The 19,728-nt window shown below is 41.0% G+C and overlaps 1 protein-coding gene and 1 non-coding gene across 6 annotated transcripts in view; one reads left to right on the top strand and one right to left on the bottom strand.

Annotated features, from left to right (window-relative positions):
* LOC136484311 (putative disease resistance protein RGA3) overlaps positions 1–15,629 on the top strand; it is a 33,630-nt gene extending 18,001 nt beyond the window's left edge. For 4 of the 5 annotated variants that reach the window (XM_066481556.1, XM_066481557.1, XM_066481559.1 and 1 more), the window contains 4 exons: positions 1,425–2,588; positions 11,841–14,174; positions 14,689–15,166; positions 15,236–15,629. In XM_066481556.1, coding sequence (XP_066337653.1) covers positions 1,425–2,588; positions 11,841–14,174; positions 14,689–15,166; positions 15,236–15,309 — 4,050 coding nt within the window. In that variant the 3' untranslated portion in view covers positions 15,310–15,629. The remainder of the gene's footprint in view (positions 1–1,424; positions 2,589–11,840; positions 14,175–14,688; positions 15,167–15,235) is intronic. The other variant, XM_066481560.1, reaches the window with a different exon arrangement.
* Positions 15,630–18,745: 3,116 nt separating this feature from the next.
* On the bottom strand, positions 18,746–18,840 carry LOC136484563 (small nucleolar RNA R64/Z200 family). Its single transcript, XR_010766076.1, has one exon. It is a non-coding gene; the product is annotated as a small nucleolar RNA R64/Z200 family (small nucleolar RNA).
* Between the last annotated feature and the right edge of the window lie 888 nt (positions 18,841–19,728).

Genomic DNA, 19,728 nt, shown 5'->3' with positions numbered 1-19,728 from the left:
GTACTGTAGCACTTTCGTTGTTATTTGGCAATTAGTGTCCGATCATAGTCTAATTAGGCTTAAAAGATTCGTCTCGTGAATTTCGTCTAAACTGTGTAATTAGTTTTATTTTTTATTTATATTTAATGCTTTATGCATGCGTCCAAAGATTCGATGTGACGGGGAATCTTGAAAAATTTTGCAAAATTTTGGGAACTAAACACCACCTAATTCTCCTATTAATCCCGGGCCCAATTCCAGGTGAGACTAAAGCCAAAAACGGAAAATCTGTTCTCTACTGGTGCAGCTTACATGATTGAACTTGGTCACAATCTGACCACATTCTACGTGTCTACATCAGGGATAATAGAGCTCTTCATACGTTGGTTAATGGTGTTAACTAACAAATAGGTAATGAAATTTGAATCTAGTGTCAAAAAGAGAACTCTAAAATTTTGAGGATCATAGAAGAAATAAGTGTCTTTACTATTGTCATATATATAGAGAGTTTTGTCAAATATGGAACCTGAGGTATCAACTTTTGATACTTGGGTACCAAAATTTTAATTAGAGTATTGCTCTGGTGGACCTCCCAAAGAAATTCGTATGCATATTAAAGCAACTTAATGTTAATTAAATCTTCATAATTAATTTGTCTACGGGTTTATCCATAGCCACGTTGAGTTCGGCCTATATATACCAAAATATTATGGACCTGATCTGCTGTCGTTTCGCCTGTTCGTTCACACGTGCTGAACGATGGCGGTAGTGCCATTTCGTCCAACCAGATGGAAACACAACCAGGACGGCGCAAGTGGCAGGTGCGGCGCCAAGCAGCACGTCACGGCGTCGCAGCACTGAACCCAACCGGCCGCTTCGTGCGGCGCACTCGCAACCTACTGCGCTCTGGTGCTGACTAGCCGTATGTCACGACGACACACCGTGCCTGCTCCGTCTGCACCACAACAGCGCTTGCGGATTGGATCCAAAATAATCGTGTGGACATGGGTTGGGTGTAGCATTGGTATGGATATAGGGCCGGGACCATATCAGACCAGTGGATAAAATAATTGTGAAAAACAATTAATATTAAGTTGCTTTAGGGCCTGTTTGGATCTTAGGGCTAAAAATTAGGCCACTATGTGAAAATAAACTAAACATGAGCTAATTATAGGTTAATAAGGGCTAATGGACTCTAGCCACCAATTAGCCCTCATTAACTCTTATTAGCCCAGAATTAGCACATATTTAGGCTTTCTAATTGGTACCGAAAACATGGGCTAATCATTAGCTCCCTGATCCAAACACCCCCAAGATGTGTGTAATTTTTTTGGCAACTCTTGATAATTTAAGTTATAAAAAACTGCTCATAATTACTAATTTATAATGCAATGCATCTTTCCTAATTGTATCACCCAACTGAAAATTAAATGAAATTCTTGTAGAACCCTGGGGTGCTCTCGTGTATCCCAACTGCATACAAGAAGATTGCCATCGCTAATAGGATGAAGAGTTTGAGAAAAGAGCTGATGAAAATCAAGATGGAATTTGGTAATTTTGAGAGCATCAGCACACAAGGCACTAGCACTAATGTTCAGCTTCCTGACAAACGTGTGACAACATCATATTTTTTGCCTGAAAAAGTAGAAGGGAGGGAAGGAGAAAAACAGGAAATCGTAAACATGTTGTTACATGCAAGATCAAACCATGATGAGAGTGAGACAGTGATTGTTCATATCTATGCCCTCGGAGGTATGGGCAAGACTACTTTGGCACAACTGGTTTACAACGATGAGAAGTTCAAGAAGCGGTATGATTGTCGTATATGGGTTTATGTCTCCCAAGATTTCAATTTATTGAAAATAGGAAACTCTATAATTTCTCAACTACAACGAGAAGGAGCCCACCAAAATAGGGATCTCCAGAATACAGATCTGCAGGTGATAATGGACTGCCTTGATAACCTACTCTGTAACAAGAAAGTTCTTATCGTTCTAGATGACTTATGGGAGAAAGATGACGATGAGTTGAGCAAACTGAAAAATATGCTTCGTGTGGGCAAGAAGGGCAGTACGATAGATGTCATAGTAACCACACGAGAGGAAGGAATTGCAAAGAAAGTTTCCACCAGTAAACTACAGCCTTTGAAGGATGTTGTATGCTTACTATATAAGCTACAGCCTTTGAAGGATGTTGTATGCTGGGAAATAATTAAGCGATCCAGTAAGTGTAACCAAAAGGAATTTGAGATGATAGGATTGGATATTGCAAAGAAATGTGGAGGTGTGCCATTGGCAGCTCAAGCACTTGGGGGCATGTTACAATCCAAAGATCTATCTGAGTGGAAAAATATAAATGACAGTGATATCTGGAATGAAACATCAAACCATAGAGTGCTTCCATCCTTGAAGTTGAGTTATCACAGGATGCCACAGCAGCTGAGGATGTGCTTTTCCTATTGTGCCATATTCTCAAAAGGACACAGTATTGTTGAACATGACTTGATTCACCAATGGAGCGTGCTGGGTTTCATTGAGAGAAAGAAGGGGAAGGAATACATCGAACAACTTTTGAGAATGTCCTTCCTTGAAGTTTCAAAGATACCCTCGGTATGTTACAATATAACTCCTAGAACAATACCTTTTCTTACTTGTTTTTACTATAAGTACATCACACAGCCCATATAGCCATTCATACTGTCAACTGTATGGTTGTTAAACATTGCATGGTTTTTACCATATGTACCAGCTGTGGCAAACCATTGTGTAAAATTATCATCTCCCCGTTGGTGACGTGTCTTTTTAATCCTAGATTTCTTACAGCAATCGGAGAGGTACCAAAATTATAACTAGATATGTACCAATATTTCGTATCAAATTCATATGTTCCTTTCCAAGGACAGATAAAAAGTATCTTGGCTTTCAACTACCCCGTTCGGCTTGCTGAAACTTGGCTGAAACTGGCTAAAAAACACTGTTCTGACTGAATTGTTGTGAGAGAAAAATACTGTTCCGGCTGAAAAAAACAAGCCGAAAAAGCCGGTTTCTGGGTAAGCCGAACATGCTAGTTGAACTGTAGTGCTTATCTTTTATCCAAAACTTTTCATTTTATATTTTGTTAAATATGGATTCTAAGGTCATAGACTACACCCTTTGTTAATGCAAAGGCATAAACAATTTTTTAGCCTGCACATCTGCACCATAGCAACTCCACTGGTTGAATTTCCAACTATTAAAAAATTATATCTGTAGTACGTAGAATTGTTTTATAAAAAATGGATTGTTTACAGTCAAGCTATTGGTATTGCTATGCCATAATGCCTCGGACCAAATGTATAAACTTATCTGATGTACTACCTCCGTCCGCAAAAGAATGTAATTCTCGCATTTTGAGAAGTAAGACAGTTTATACTTTGACTAAAATTATATAAAAAGATACTAATACTCATGAAACAAAATAAGTACCATTAGATTAGTTATAGAATATATTTTCATAATTAGTTTTGTTGGAGACATAAATGCAAATATTATTTGCTATAAACTTGTTCAAAGTTGAACTAGTTTGACTAGTACGTTTCCCATAATAGCATTCTTTTGTGGACGGAGGGAGTAACAACTAAAGAATTTTATTCTTGTATAGGTTTAATATTATCTAAAATGGAACATTTATTATTGTCAATGCATGGTTTTAATTGAATACTTTATCATATTTTTTAGCTAATTTATGCATATATACTTGGTATACATGGTGACACAGAGAATTCATGTATACTTTGAGTTTGGTAGTGGTAGAATTGTGTAGTCTATAAACATATATAATGCACTTTAGGTCTACTTAATTTTGATTATAGCTTATACTAGTCCATTAACACGTGCTCTCGCACGGGCTAGAATCTTATGAGACTTAAGCATTAGTTTTTATTTAATATATAAGGCTCATAAAAGTTACTTATATAAAATTGTACTTTTTTGTTCATTTTCCAGCACAATTAGCGTAGATAGATAATTTATAACCTCTATCTAATTGTGATAAACCTATCGATCATGATCTATATTTTTGTCATTCACATCAACAATTTTTTTCCTTTGCATGATAATTTTGTGTATCTTGAACATGGATTTAGTAGTAACCTTAGCTTAAACTATGGTGATCTTGGTGCAGCCCATCTCTTATGACATTGTGAATCTAAAATCTTATTAGTGCTTATAGATGTTTATCCCCTACTTAAGTTGAAACTCTTTTACTTATTAACTCTTAATTTTTACCTTATAAAAATATGGACTTTAGGTCGTAGATTGCTCTCTTAAGTATTATGATGACTAAAGAACCATTTAAAACCTACGCCCCGCATTGCTTAAGATCATTGGTAGAGCTTGATGTGGGATCTAGGATTGGATAGTTATGCTAATTTTAAGCGGTATTAATATTTAAGCCTCATAACGACTGTTTGTTCTAAAGGAATCTTGAAGGCTAGAAATATAAAGCCACCTTTGGTCCACACAAATCTCGTTCGCTTCTCATGATGTTTGAATTTTGTTATCAAGAAATAATATGTACAGTAATGGTTCTACCGTTAATATAGATATATCAAGAAATGTACAAATATATATAAGTAACAACTTATATAAATATTATCTCATGATTATTAGTATAATTTTAAATAATTATTTAGTATCATTGGTATATGAGTTAAGGAAATATTTTTCATGATTGCTGAATCATAACTTATATATTTATTGCTCACGCATGCATACGAAATAGATTTGCATGATGGCACAAAATGTATGTTTACTACAATCAAATTTTAATGTATTAATATTAATAGAAGTATGTAATGTAGAAACATATATGCTTTATAGTTATTAAATTTTAAGAGAAGACTATGACAATTTAGATGTAGATTTGAGGGGGTATTTGAGTTTTTATACAGTTTAAACATGTTTTAAAATATTGAGTGTTTAAAATAGAATTACCATATTGATATGGCATAAGGCTTCAGTCCAAATGTACAAATTATTTAAAACAATAACCTATGAGTTTTATTATCATAGAGTATCATTATAACTTAAAGTGAATTGTTAGTGTCATTATTATGTTTTTGTTCAGACAACATTTTTACGCTTGATAAGCTATTAAAATAGATATTTACTTTGATGTATATATCTCTATTTGGTGGATATCATGCATAGCACTATTCTTAGTTTTAACTTTGCAATGGTAAAAATGTGTAATTTATAGATGTATGTACCATAATTTATAGATATTTAATTACTGCTTGCAATAACTTATAGTAGTGTTTAGATGTAGAATGGAATGATATTTTTTATAACAATTGAGGTGGATAACTGAGATACAAATTAGAAGATGTTACTAAATGTTATCTTTCATAATAGCATATATGAGTAATTTGAATACATACTTAGGGCTTACTTTGCATTAACATTCATCATACCAAGGTGGGTACTTTATAATAAATATTATGGGTTATGTTAATTATTTTTCATCATGGTAGAAGTCCGTAATTTAGATATAAATTTAGTTAATTATTTTGAATTATATTTCACAATGACTGAGTTGGGAAATTTAGATACAAATTTAGGGGGTTATTGTGAAATATCTTTCATAATGGCAAGAGTGGGTAATTTAGATATAAATTTAGGGGGTTATTTTGAATTATTTTCATAACAGCAGAGTGGGTAAGTTCAATGTAAAATTAGAGGGTCATTTTATGTATTTTTCATAATGGTAGACGTGGATAATTTCCTAGCTATAAAACATAATTGATCCAATGACTATTATTGATTATGATGAGATTCTAGCAAATTATTTCTAGAATTTATCTCCTTTTCTAGCGTATCTAGTGAGAATTAATGTGAAGAATCTGTTGGGGGCTCCAATTAGTAATGTAAGATGGTAGAGGTGGGTTAATTTTTTATAGAACAGAGTAGTTCCAAATTATTGACCAAATATTTATGATTATTGTGAGAATTTTTAGGATTTTTTGCATTTCTAATGAGAATGAACGTGGAAGTACCATGAAAAAAGAATGAACAGATGGATTCCTATTTCTTCATGGTTTTATAAAAATTGTCGCCTCTTTATTATATATATATATAGTATATTCAGTAGTCAGCTACAAAATAAGTTATTCTGTAGCCACCTTCATTTACGATAATTTTATATACTAATTCACGATAATGTCAATACATATTTACGATAGTTGGGTTACTATAACACATGGTGATATTTACCATAACGTTATAGTAAACCACTTATTAAGGAGTTACTATAATCTCGTAAATTAATATAGTAATTATCGTAACTCAAAGTGGCTACATAATAAGTTATATATATATAGGGAAATATTGTGTTCTTGCCCCTACTTTGATGTCCAATTATGATTCTACCCTCATTTTTGTCATCATTGTAATTTTACCGTTGTTTTGTAACTACTAAGACCCAGTTTACCCTTACTTTTAACTCTGCTAGTTGTATCTGAAATAAAAAAATTAAAAAACAATAAAACCCTTCACAGTAAGACCAAAGGACAACAATACCCCTTATCCACTCGTACCCTCCCCCATGCCCCCATCCTCTACCGTATCCTCTCTATCTCTCTCATTCTCCTCACGTCAATCCTCTAAAACCCTAGCAGCGGCGGCCGTGGGGTGCAGCTCCCAGCGGCTGAGCGTGGGGTGCGGCTGGGCGACGACAAGGGACGGGCGTGGCCCCCGGGCTCCTCCAACTCCAACTCCTCCAACACCTCCGCCTCTTCCAACCCCGTCGCGCAGTCCATCATCGCCTCCGCCGAGGTCTCCGCGGGGCGAGGCTTCGTGTGCGGCCAGTAGGCCGGTGGCGCCACGCTCTTCTGCTGGCCGTCCATGCCTGTGCCGCAGTGGGGGCAGCTCTGCCGGCTCTACAACGGTCCCTCGTGGTCGTGCGCCTATAAAAGGCCGGTTGTGGCCGCCGCCGAGGCAAGCATAGGAGCACTGCGCCCCGCCTTCGTAGGAGCACCTCGAGCCGAGGCCATGGATGCCGAAGCCCGAAGCCGTCGAAGCGCCGTGAAACCGCCATCGCGCCGAGGCCACCGCCGTCGTAGTGCCCTACTGTCCCTCCTCTGCTTCCTTTCCCTCCCTTGACTTGCTCTGCGCCGCCGCAACAAGCACTGCCGCCGCCCTCACCTTGCTCCACCGCGCCGCACCACTGCCGCCCCACTCTCTCGCTTACGCCGCACGCCGTCGCCGTCACCGGTGCCACGCGCCCCCACCTCGCCCTGTTCGCTCTCCTTCTCCGCCCACGCCGAAGCCGCCATCGTCGCCGCGCTCTTCCTCTCCCCTGCGCCGCTCCCTTGTCCCTACTACCGCCGGCGGGATGCCCCTCCCTCTCTCTGCTGCTGCCCCGACTCGGCCTTGCCCCTTCCTCCTCCTCTCTCTCTCTCTCCCTCCCTCTCTCTTCCGCTCTCCCGCTCTCCCTCTGTTTCTCATAAATGAAGGACTGGGACGACCGACACAGAGGCCGCGGCATCCAAAGCCGTGTCCAGGCCACGTCATTTGGGCCAACGGGGAGGCGCCACCTCACCCTTGGGGCCCCACACGGCAGTGACCATCCCCCTCCTCCTCTGTGTGGACACGGTCAACTGAAATACAGAGACAGAGAGAGGAGTCCACGAGATCGGCTCACGAAACAGTGCTGGCAGCCAAGCCCCACAGACCTGACCCACGCGTCAGCCACTGTGGCGCAGTAAAATGCTACGTGTACCCGTGATTCGTACACAGTAGAATAAACAGTAAAATGCTACGTGTACATGGAATTCAGATAAGTAGGGGCAATTTCGCATGGGTAAACTTGTCCTTACTGAGCCCATTTGACATCATTACCTGCTGTTCACGGAATAAGGGTAAACAAGCTTCGTTTTCAAAAAAACAGGGGTAAAATCACAACGATGACAAAAGCAGGGATAAAATCACAACTGGACGTCAAAGTAGGGGCAAGAACGTAATAGCCCGTGTATATAACTCCATCTACGGCCATTAACGCTAAAAAATAATTAACCAAGTGAACGATAGTTGGTGAGGCCCATATGATAGGTGTAATTTTTAACGTATTGCGAACGTGGCTGGTCAAGATTTTTTACGTACTATTAATATATTTAGCTTTTTTTTGGTAATAATAGATAACTGACCATAAACGTAATGGTAGGCTGAATCTTTTTCTTCTCCCTAACAACAAGATTTTGGACTATTTTTTAATCTATAATATAATAATGGCAGTGGTGGGTAATTTCTTAGAAAACAAAATAGATCTAGTGGCTATAAATGGCTAGTCTTTTGATTTGATGGTTGGACGTTTCTGATTAACATGAGAATTAACGTAGAGCCTTCATTGGGGCCTCTAATTAGTAATATTAAGATTAAGATTGGTAATGTAGACGTAGATTTAAAGGACTTCTTTATGTTTTATAACTGCATATGTGGGTAATTTGGATGCAAATTAGAGAGGATGTTTTATACTATCTTTCATAATGATAGGGGTAGTTAGTTTAAAAGCTTAGGGATTACCTTAAATTATCTTTCATAATGGCAGATACTAGTAGTTTCAATGTATATTTATGTGGTTATGTATGTTTTCAATAATGGCACAAGTAGATACCTTTTTAAGACAACAGAATCAATTCAACGGCTATTATTCTCTATGATAAATAGGGAATACCTGATTAATAGTAAATGTTTGTGGTTATTGTGAGAATTTCGTTTCTAATGCATGTTGTGAGGATTAATGTGCAGGCTTTGTTCACTATGGGGAACGGGAAGCCACTAAAACACTAGGCAAAGACTTCGCCGAGTGTAACACTCGGCAAAGGGCACACAACAAAAATTCTACCGGCAAACTAACTTTGCCGAGTGTTTTTTGTCGGACACTCGGCAAAGACTTCGCCGAGTGCGCAAAAAACACTCGGCAAACAATTTTTAGAAAAAATAAAAAAAAAACAAGCCGCCGTCTTCTCCTCGCCGTGCCGCCACCATGCCGCACCACCACCACGCCCAGGCCGCCGCCACGCCCAGGCCGCCACCACGCCGGGGCTGGATCTGGTGGAGGCGGTGGAGAGGCAGGGGGAGCGTCGCCATGCCGAGAGAGGAAGGGGGAGGGCGCCATCGCCGGGAAAGGGAGGGGGAGGGCGCCGCCGCGCTGGGAGAGGTAGAGGACAGGGCGCCGCCGCGCCGGGAGAGGGAATGGGCAGGGCGCCGCCGCGCCGGAAGAGGGAGGGGGGAGGGCGCCGCCGCGCCGGGAGAGGAGGGCCGCACGCCAGATCCGTCTGCCCGCGCCGGGGCCGGATCCGGCCTCCCCGTGAGCCACCGTCGCCGGATCCGCCCGCGTCGGGGCCGGATCTGGTGGAGGCGGTGGAGGAGCGCCGCCGGTAGATCCGTCACTCGCACAGGGAGAGGGAGGGAGGTGCGCCGCCGCACAGGGAGAGGCAGGGGAGCGCCGCCATGCCGAGAGAGGAAGGGGGGAGGGCGCCACCACCGGGAAAGGGAGGGGGAGGGCGCTGCCGCGCTGGGAGAGGGAGAGGGCAGGGCGTCGCCGCGTCGAGAGAGGGAGGGGGCAGGGCGCCATCGCGCCGAAAGAGGGAGGGGGAGGGTGCCGCCGCGCCGGGAGAGGAGGGCCGCGCGCAGCGCGCTCGGGAGAGGACCGCCGCCACCACACACGGAGAGGGATGAGGGGAGGGCGGGGCCGAGGGGGCGGCCGCGGGGGAAGAACAAGGGGGAGGGGAGGGGCGCCATCCGGGGAATTAAATACGATTTCGTCCTTTGCTGAGTGTCCTAGATCTGGGCACTCGTCAAAGTTTTTTTTTCATTTTTTTTCGTTTCGTTCTTTTCCAGAAAAAAAGATTTTATTTCTTTGCCGAGTGTATAAAAAACACTCGGCAAACCCCCTCTTTGCCGAGTGTTTTTTTTTGACACTCGGCAAACCTCCTCTTTGTCAAGTGTTTTTTTTTGCCGAGTATTTTTAGTACAGCACTCGGCAAAGAACTTATTCGCCAAGTGTCCGAGGGAATACACTCGGCAAACATAAAAACACTCGGCAAATTTGACGTTTTCGGTAGTGGTTGAGGACCTCCCATTAGTAATATTAAGATACAGTATCTTCGATATGTATTTAGTTTAAACCTGAGCATAAGTTATAACGACTGTAGTTACATCCCGTTCCACCATGAATCTATAGTTTGGCAATCAACTTTGATCTTTCTAGTTTTTGTAATTTTTTGTCTACAGGTCAAGTTAAAGCTCCTCCGGTACTTATTATATCTGTTAGTATTAATTTTGATAACCACGCTCAACCCAGCCCTTTTTTTAAATCTGACGGGCCAGGGCTTTGCTACGGTACTCACAAATTATAGGGCATTGCTACGGTTATAATACCTTTCAGGAAGTAATATGTGAAATATATATTTATTTAATTTTTTATTTGTAAAATAGGATAAATGAGGAAAAAATATTGCATCCATGATTTGTTGGATATGCCAAATCTGTTTATTTTGGAACTTTGGAATGTGACAGATTCTGATTACTAGTTGTGAAACATGCGTTAGTTTTAATCTATGAATGGAACATGTCTTGGTACGTGCTTGTGTTAGCCAACACGACGTGTTTTGGTACGTGTTTTTTTTTTTATATATCCATTGAGTGTTAGCTTTTGATAGTCTGTTTCTTCTGCCTAGAACATGTTCGAACGTGTTTTCACATACTTCCATAGTGATACGTTGATCTAAGTTCATGTATGCATAGATTAATGAGCTAGAACTACGAACAACGGGATCCGTTCTGGAGCAGATCGGTGCATGGATTACGGAACCAAAAGTTCATGCATGCATGCAGAGATCGAGAGTCCGGCTAGGCCTTTCCTGAGATAGTGAAATTTTCCTTTTTTTTTCTCTCTGATTCTTTTTATTATTTAATTGTTTCATTTAGTTAAAAAGTCATGGGCCGTGATTTATTCTAGCTCTTACCTTCCTACTATGGGTAATGGGAGTACCATAGCAATCCCCCTAGCAGGAAGGTATAAACTGAAGTTTATCTAGCCTTTTCAGCATGCTTGTCGGGTATGAACGTGAGAAAATTATTTTTTTCTGTAGTAACGTATGAGCATGCATATACCTAGTAAATCAACAACCATAACAATTTGGGATGTAGCTGAAGCACTTCATGGAGAACCGTTTACATTCTTTGTATTTGTATATAAGAAACTTTCTTAATAATGCAATGAAGAATATTTTATACTTGCATAACTACATATCATTGTATTCTATCTACTTACTCAAGTACAGAGTAACAAACAATTGACACTTCAGGCAATTAATTGTGAAGCCTAATTAATTGGTCGGACTTATGTCTTACATGCTTAAGATGTATAATTGTGAAGCCTAATTAATTGATATAATTGATATTCGATATTAAATATCTTAGACTGTAGAAAATTAATTAATTTTGCACGGAACCTTGTTCAGAAAGACGTTACGTTTTTTTTACTAGAGGATCTATTATTTCTACGTCCTAAAGGCAATGCAATTAAAACAAAAATTCTGCACACGAATTACACTAGAATTCTGTGCAACTTGTAGTTGGATGTCTATTTTTTTGTCAATACATTATTACTTAATTCCTTCTCTCCATTCTCATTTAATTTGTGTAGCAATATGCCTATGTCATGAAAATTTAAAATATTGTTAATCTTTTTCATAAGTAATAAACAAGGTTTCCATGCAGTTTATTTGCATGTGTGCGAGAAGGACTTAACTTCTCTTTATAAGATGTGAGCATCAGTTGACATCTCTCATCAATGTTGTTATATACTTATCCTTTCAGACTTCTCAAGAGCAAGTGGTGCGGTACACCATGCATGACCTGGTGCACGACCTGGCAAGATTGACAATGGTTGACGAGCTAATAGATTTCACTGCACAGGAGAGAAATACACTTGGCCAGAAATATTGTCGCTATTTATTGCTCAATTATGACCAGACAATGAAGTTGGCAAGTACTTTTCCTTCGAAGATTAGGTTACTTCGATTCTCAGATAGTGGCGAACTGGATATACAGAGTGGTGCATTTTCATTTGCGAACTGCCTGCGTGCTTTGGGTTTCTGTGAATGCTCTGGTACATTGTTTCCAGCTTCAATTGGCCAACTGAAGCACCTGAGGTGTTTTATTGCTCCAAGAATGCAAAACGAGAGTCTCCCGGAGTGTATCACTGAGCTATCAAAACTGCAGCACCTAAACATAAATGGATCTTCTCAGATTCGTGCACTGCCAGAATCAATCGGCAAGCTTGGATGTCTGCAATATATATGTTTGTCTGGTTGTTCTGGTATATCAAAACTGCCAGAGTCATTTTGCGACTTAAAATGTATGGTGCATCTTGACATGTCAGGCTGCTCTGGGATAAAGGAACTGCCAGACTCGCTTGGTAAGCTCAGGAATTTGCAGCATCTTGACTTATCTGGATGCTCAAGTGTAAAAGCAATACCTGAACCCTTGTGTGGCCTCACACAACTCCAATATTTAAACATGTCAGACTGTGAAAAAATCAGAGAACTTCCAGAGTCACTGATGAACCTCCAAAATTTGTTGCATCTAGATTTGTCATGCTGCACCAAAATGCGGCACCTGGGAGGTGTGCGTGGCCTCACCACACTACAGCACCTGAATATGTCACGGGTATGGGTATTTGATATTGGTCTTCAAGATTTATCAGATGTTTTGGCCAACCTCACGAATCTCAAGTACTTGGGCCTAAGCAATTCAATCATACACGGCAGGGCTAGTTATGTCTTCCCTTATGGGATCCGTGGCCTTACCAATCTGGAGCACCTGGACCTATCTTATAATTATAATATTGCATGTCTTCCAGAAAGTATTGGTAACCTCAAAAGATTGCATACACTGGATCTTACGGAATGTTCTTTCCTTAAGTCCCTACCAGAGAGTCTAGGTACACTTGGGGGGCTGAAGTCTTTATTGCTGGACGGGTGCTCGGATAAACTCATCGATCAGGCCAGTTCAGTGGTAAATTACTCACCAATGTTACCAATCTTCTGGGTTTGTGCTGATGAGGTCAATGGTTGCAGCAATCTTCATCTGCTCGAGGGTGTCCATGTCAGTGTGTTACGAATACATTCTCTTGAAAATGTAAGGTCTCTAGAAGAAGCAAACAAAGTAAAGTTGTCTGACAAACATAATCTCTCGGAGTTAACATTGGCTTGGTCGACCAAGCGTGCGGTTCAAACTTTGGAGGACAAAGATTTGTTGGAACAACTAGCGCCACCAACAGGTTTGAAGAGCATGTACCTCAAAGGTTACAGCTGTACAAGCTTTCCAGGCTGGCTCATGGATATTTCTCGACACCTCACAAACCTTGTTTATATTCGGCTGCAAGATCTGCCTAAGTGTAGCAACCTGCCACCACTTGGGCAGTTTCGGCACCTGGAAAAGCTGTCGCTCCGGAATTTGCCTGGCATTAAAAGAATCGACAGGGAATTCTGTGGTGGCAAAGGAGCATTCCGTCGATTGTCATCCTTCCATGTCTCCAAAATGGATGGGTTGGAGGAGTGGAATACAACATACTCTGTTGAGGAGGGTGTGGAGGAGTTCATGTTCCCTGTGCTGGACAGTCTGACTATAGATGAATGTCCGAGGTTGAGGTTGAAACCATGCCCACCAACATTTCATGAGTGCTATATAGAATACAGCGACCAAGTTATATCCTCATTGGAGGAGGTAGACGAAACCAATCATCACTGTTCTTCCTCTAGTCCAGCCATCAAATTGGATTTGACACTATCGGGCCACTCCTGCATAAGGCTATTAATATTTCACCACTTCCCTCTACTCCGAGAGTTGACAATCACTGGATATCGCCTGACGAACGTTCCGGAAAGCATGCACAGCCTCACTTCCCTTGAGTCGTTGACGTTGCAATGCTGCTATGATGGCATATCAGCACTGCCTGAATGGCTAGGCGACCTCTCCTCTCTAAAAAGCCTTGTCATTGGCTGCAATAGCATCATGTCGTTGCCTGCATCTATACAGCAACTCACCAAGCTTCAGAACCTAGAGATTAGGTACTGCACCCAGGAACTGAAGGAGTGGTGTGAATCAGAAGAGAACAAGGCGAAGCTGGCTCACATAAATAATTTTCAAGTAAGTTCACCGCCGAACTGCACTATAGTATCTATTTTCATCCTTCTAGATTTTCGTAATACAACTATATACTCGCTGTTTCTTTCCGGCATCACGTTAATTATCTTCGGTTATTTTAATATATATTCTGTACTCCATTTTACTTGCTATTATATAGAATAATAGGACAAACTGACACCACCAGTGGAACAAATTATGAAATTTCCGTCCGCCTCACTTACTTGCATTAATCAGCTAGCACGCCTAAACGGCATCGCGCAATCAGAGTTTCTTTCTGTTAAGAAAGATAGAGTAGCATAAGACAATTACTCCTATTCGACAAAAAACATCTGTTTTAATTGTCCAAAAAAAAAGAATATTTAACTATATATGTTGAAGCAATGATAGTCAGAATAATAGGTGCACAAACATGCATGCGAGCTATTAATGTATGCATTGTACAGATATTTTTGTCCAATAATTACCGTCCTTCCAACAGAGTAGGAAGGATAGCTAATCAGTACACGCTCTGCAGGTTTTCGAGGAACAGGACTCTGACTCTGAATCTCCGTCCTGTGACTCCGTCTCTCCCCCGAATCTCCGTCCTGTCAACACCCAGCAAAATTCTACCACTCCCCCGCTGCAGCCGGCCACTGCTCCAAGCGCTCTGGCTCTACCTTGGTATGTAATTTTTTTGAGGAAACTTTGGTATGGAATTGGGGGTGTGCCTGAGCTGCCGGTGACTGGCCTGGTGACCGACACCACCACGCCGGTCCCTGAACGGGCAAGTGCGTTTGCCACCCTGGCTATGGACGGGCCCCTAGTTTTCCATCCGGGCGCCACTGAACAACATGAGAGCCAGGCACGTAAACGCCCTGTCCGGCGCAAGCGTGCGACAGACAGTGCTCGTAAGCCCCGCCGCAGCACTCGTCTCATGGAGAAGGAGGAGCCCAGCTTCGAGCTCCCTGCGAACAAGGCCTCCCGTCTTCAGAAAGCTAAATTTGACTTCTCCGGTGCGTCTGCACGCCTTCGTACTGCCCTTGCTCGTTCTCATCTGCTCTCTAACCCTATGTCCCCCTCAGGTGACGATGAGAACCTCGTCAAGGTCGCTGCTAGTCTCTCGGGTGTGGCAGCCTCGCCGTCCCTGGCGGAATGATCGACCAGCTGCGCCTGCTCCCTTTGCCAAACTAGTAGGCCTCGGGCCTGCAATTTTAGTCATAGGCGAAGTCTTGTAACTGCCTACCCCTTGCCCTTTTGGCCTACAAGTGTCCTCTATCCTATGTTCCTTAGTTCAGTTTGTAGTCTTGGATCAGTCTGTATCCCTAGATACCTTGTATCTCTGATGTTCAGACCTTGTACTAGTGATCATGTGGAGGCTCGCGTTGTAAGCTTGACCTGCTAGCTCTTCCTGTTGTATGAGCAGTCTGGTGTCTGGTGATGGCCACCAGCCCAATGAATAGAACTTCCTTAGTTTGCCGTTGGAATGTTCGTGACTGTGTCAAGTGTGGTGATGTTTTGGCTGAACCGCTCACGTCAAATTCGAGCATTGTCCTTCTCCAAGAAGCCAAGCCTTGGACATCCCTTGAAGTATATATATATATATATATCATGCACCGATGGGTGCATATAATATCATGATTATTTAGTTGCCAATATAGATCAACGACAAAAAAACAAAAACAAAATAAAGGAAAATCCTAGCCCATGTGTATTATTAAATTGAGCATTCCTGCTCAGGTAGGCCTAGTGGATGCATTGCATTTTAGTTTGACCTGATCATGGCTCACCCAAAAACCCAATAAACCAATCTGACCCGCCCGAAAAAAACCCTACCCAACCTGACCCCGTCGCCATTGCAGGTGGTTGTTGGCCATCATATTTTACCGGAAGCAAAATTTGGGTCGGGCGCAGGCCTAGTTTTTAGCTGGCAGGCCGACCCTACATCCGTACTAGTATAGAAAACAAAAATAAAAAAAGAACACCAGCTGACCATCACCCATGTGGCCTAGCACCCAACCCAACACCACCACGCAGCCCCCTCAAGCCACCACTAGCAATAGCCCAACCCAACATATACACGGCATGTTCGCTGGTTGGTTTCTGAGCTGATTTGAGCTGGCTGGTGCTGATTTGTTATGAGAGAAAAATACTGTTGGTTGACTGGTTTGGGCTGGCTGAAACCAACAAGCGAACACGCTGACAGACCCCAGCAAAACCAGTAGAAAAATCAAGCCTTAGACCTGATCAAGTGCCAGGTATGGACGGGTTCGGATCGGTCAAAAAAACAATGTATTTTTAGCAAGTACCTGGCTCGACGCCAACACCTGACTACACATCTCATTGCAGATTTTGCTGTTTGTTATCTTCCACATTTTTCAACAAAGCAGTAGTTGACACGTCACATGATACAAAACAACTAAACAAATTGAAAAAACAGCACATGTACTGTCACATGACACAAAATCCGGAAGATTTTTATAGTCGTTATCTTCTGGAAGATTTTTACGGCTGCTGTCTTCCAGAAAATAATAAACTGCCCAATGACAGCCGAATGACAACACATATCCAGCATACATACAGCACAGGTACACCACCTGACGGACAAGAAAGAAAGAAAACCAGCGTCCAAGACAGACCACATTCACAGCAACGTAGATGACGGTGGCGACGGCTTGGGCGTAGAAGACAAGAGTAAGCCAATGAAGACCAAAGGAAAAGGACATCAACATCAGAAGAAAAACAACAAGACGCAGAGGTAATCCATGAAACTAGTCCACCCCCAAGCACCTGCATTTAAATTTTTTTTTGAATAGATTTGCATTTACTTTTGCTAGGAAATACTAATAACACAAAAACATAACAACTCTCCAAAAACAGGCATCAAGATGTGCAGGTTCACTGGATCCAAATGTGTCACCAAAGCTCGATATGGTTGCGCTGTAGTTGTAACATCAGTCTTTTTGAAATATACCAATCTCTTCTAATAAAATTGTGACAGCTTTTGTCATCCTTTCAAAAAAAATGTAGGCATCAAAGGTCCATGAAACCATTTAGAGTAGTCATTCTAAACTACTACATGAGTACATGACACTGCTGACATACCCCCGTTATGGCCTCATCACTGCAAGAACTCGTTACTGAACTTCCTTCTTACTTTGTATGGGACTCACCATATTGTGTTCCTAAAAATATAAGAAAGTGTGTCACTGTGACGTTTATTCTATATTGAGAAGATTTGGACTGGAATATAAAAGGTGTAGTCTCCAATATATAACAGGCTTGGGAATGTTCAGTGGCTCTAACCGTACTTACCTAGAAACTTCTCCAGTGCTAACATTCTCCGCCACCGGCAGACATCTCGCGGCAGCTCTAATCAGAATTTAGAACAAAAAAATCAGGAGATATCAGATATGCAGGACTATTTCAAGGTGAACAGAATTTAGAACACATAATAAGAGTTTCCTATGCACACATAATCAGATATTATTGTAACTTACAATTTAGCATAGACTTATCAGTGGAAATCAGAGGCTAATCTTCCTTAGAAATGACATGACAAACTGAATTGAAACACCTTAACTAACATCAAATACTCACTCAGGTTCTGTAGTGAATCTGTTTCAGTGTCACATACCTGAAAAAAAGCATGAAGTTCAAGTTTAAAATAAAAAGAAAGCTACTGATACTTTAACAAATGATAAGTGTCATTTTAAAACTAGATATGACCCACTATGTATGCATCAGGGTGTTAATGTATCTCTATGATTATTTGTACATATTTGAAATAGAGATAACTCTGTATATAAGCAATCTTCTTCCAGTTTCACAGAGCAGAACACATATTAGCCAAGTACAATTACTTTTACAACAATATTAAATCTAGGAATTAGAAAATTTGCAAAAATAATAATAATAATAGTAAGCTTAAATGAGTAGATACTTTCTTCTTTGGAAAACTGCATATAAGATACAACAATTTATACGGACCAACAGAATTAGATTTTCAAAACATAACACAGGGATCAAGGTTAACAAATATACTGAATTTCAAATACCATACAGGTACAAGTGATAAATTATTTTTGAAACAATTATGAGAAAGAACTTCTAATACAACTTATATATACTCATGGAACATTTTTGTAGGAAGAAAATCGACAAACAAACACCAATGAACTGCTAATGTATTTAGAGGAGCTAGTGCAACGGTCATAGTCTGGTTTAGCGTATTCACGATTAGCCTTTTTCATGATTAGCCTTAGGACCATATATCACTGCAAGCTGCAGAGTGAGATTTCGCGTCATTCTTCTGTCTGTGTAACTAACTACTCCCTTTTGTTATCCTACACATCGAGCTTTTCGGTCTAGGAATTACAATAGGACACTGCTGTGCAATTCAAGCTTACAGTGTAATCTGGAATGGAAGTAAGTGCGCGCGGCCATGCAAGACATAACAAAACAGTTTAGAAGTTAAACCCAATTTTTGTTTGTTTAATACTATAGCTACAAATATTCAAATTCAGTGCGAATACTATTTTATTACACTAAAGACACCCAGAAAATAGTTCAGATTATTTTTGCGAGCAAGATCGCCTTTGCTCAGTAGTATGAAAGATCTTCTCATGGATGCCAGAAGCATCTCTGAACTCTGACATGCTAGTTAATTCATAATTCATCACCGCAATTCGAAGTGAGGTAAACATTCGAAGAAAAACACTTATCAACCCAGGGCAAGTACTTCTGCTTAGGATCAGAAGGAAAATAGAGATGGTTGTCAGTAACTGAAAAATCAAAAACATGGACCAATCTTCTCTTCATCACATCCAACGTTCCTCTAGGACACCATTACCAAAACAACATTTGCTCCTAGCAGCCATGAGTCCTAAATGAGCAAATGTACAACAAAAACTGAGAAACTGGATCACAGAAAACAAACAGAAAATCACAGAGAACACTGAAATACTGATATCTGAAACCTCAAAGGGAAAACTGAAAAACTCAAGCTCAAACTGTAAACTAACAAAACTGAAATCTGAATCACTGAACCTTGAAGGAAAAACTGAATAACTGAACCTCAAACTCTAAACTAACATAAACTGAATAACTGGGGCCCATCAAAGGGGAACAACAACGAAAACCTATAGACTGATGAGCAAGGAGGGTCATATATTTTATTGTGCAGGCATACAGTACGAACAACGAAGCAAGGACAACACTAATTAGCACGAATAATAATTCTAATTAACCGTGACCTCACAGAAGGAGCAGGCATAAACAAAGACATACATGCAGTAGAAGGAAAGGAACCATGGACCTGATGCGTGATAAACAAATGAGCATGAAGCACACCGAGCAGACCATCAAAAAGGACCGTGAGGGACTGAGCACGTAATAGCAGAACATGAACCTGTAGCCCCCTAGGAAACCAGGGCAACATGTTTAAAACATCAAGAGCTGCCATGTCTATAAATATATATTTATAGAACGTAATCAATGGCTGTCCAGGAAGATGGATCAAGTGCAGAAGGGGGCTGCGGCAAGGTGATGCACTGTCCCCATACCTCTTTCTTCTGGT

This window comes from Miscanthus floridulus, chromosome 9, assembly GCF_019320115.1.
Source record: "Miscanthus floridulus cultivar M001 chromosome 9, ASM1932011v1, whole genome shotgun sequence".
Taxonomy (NCBI): domain Eukaryota; kingdom Viridiplantae; phylum Streptophyta; class Magnoliopsida; order Poales; family Poaceae; genus Miscanthus; species Miscanthus floridulus.
This window is presented reverse-complemented; position numbering and strand designations above follow the sequence as displayed.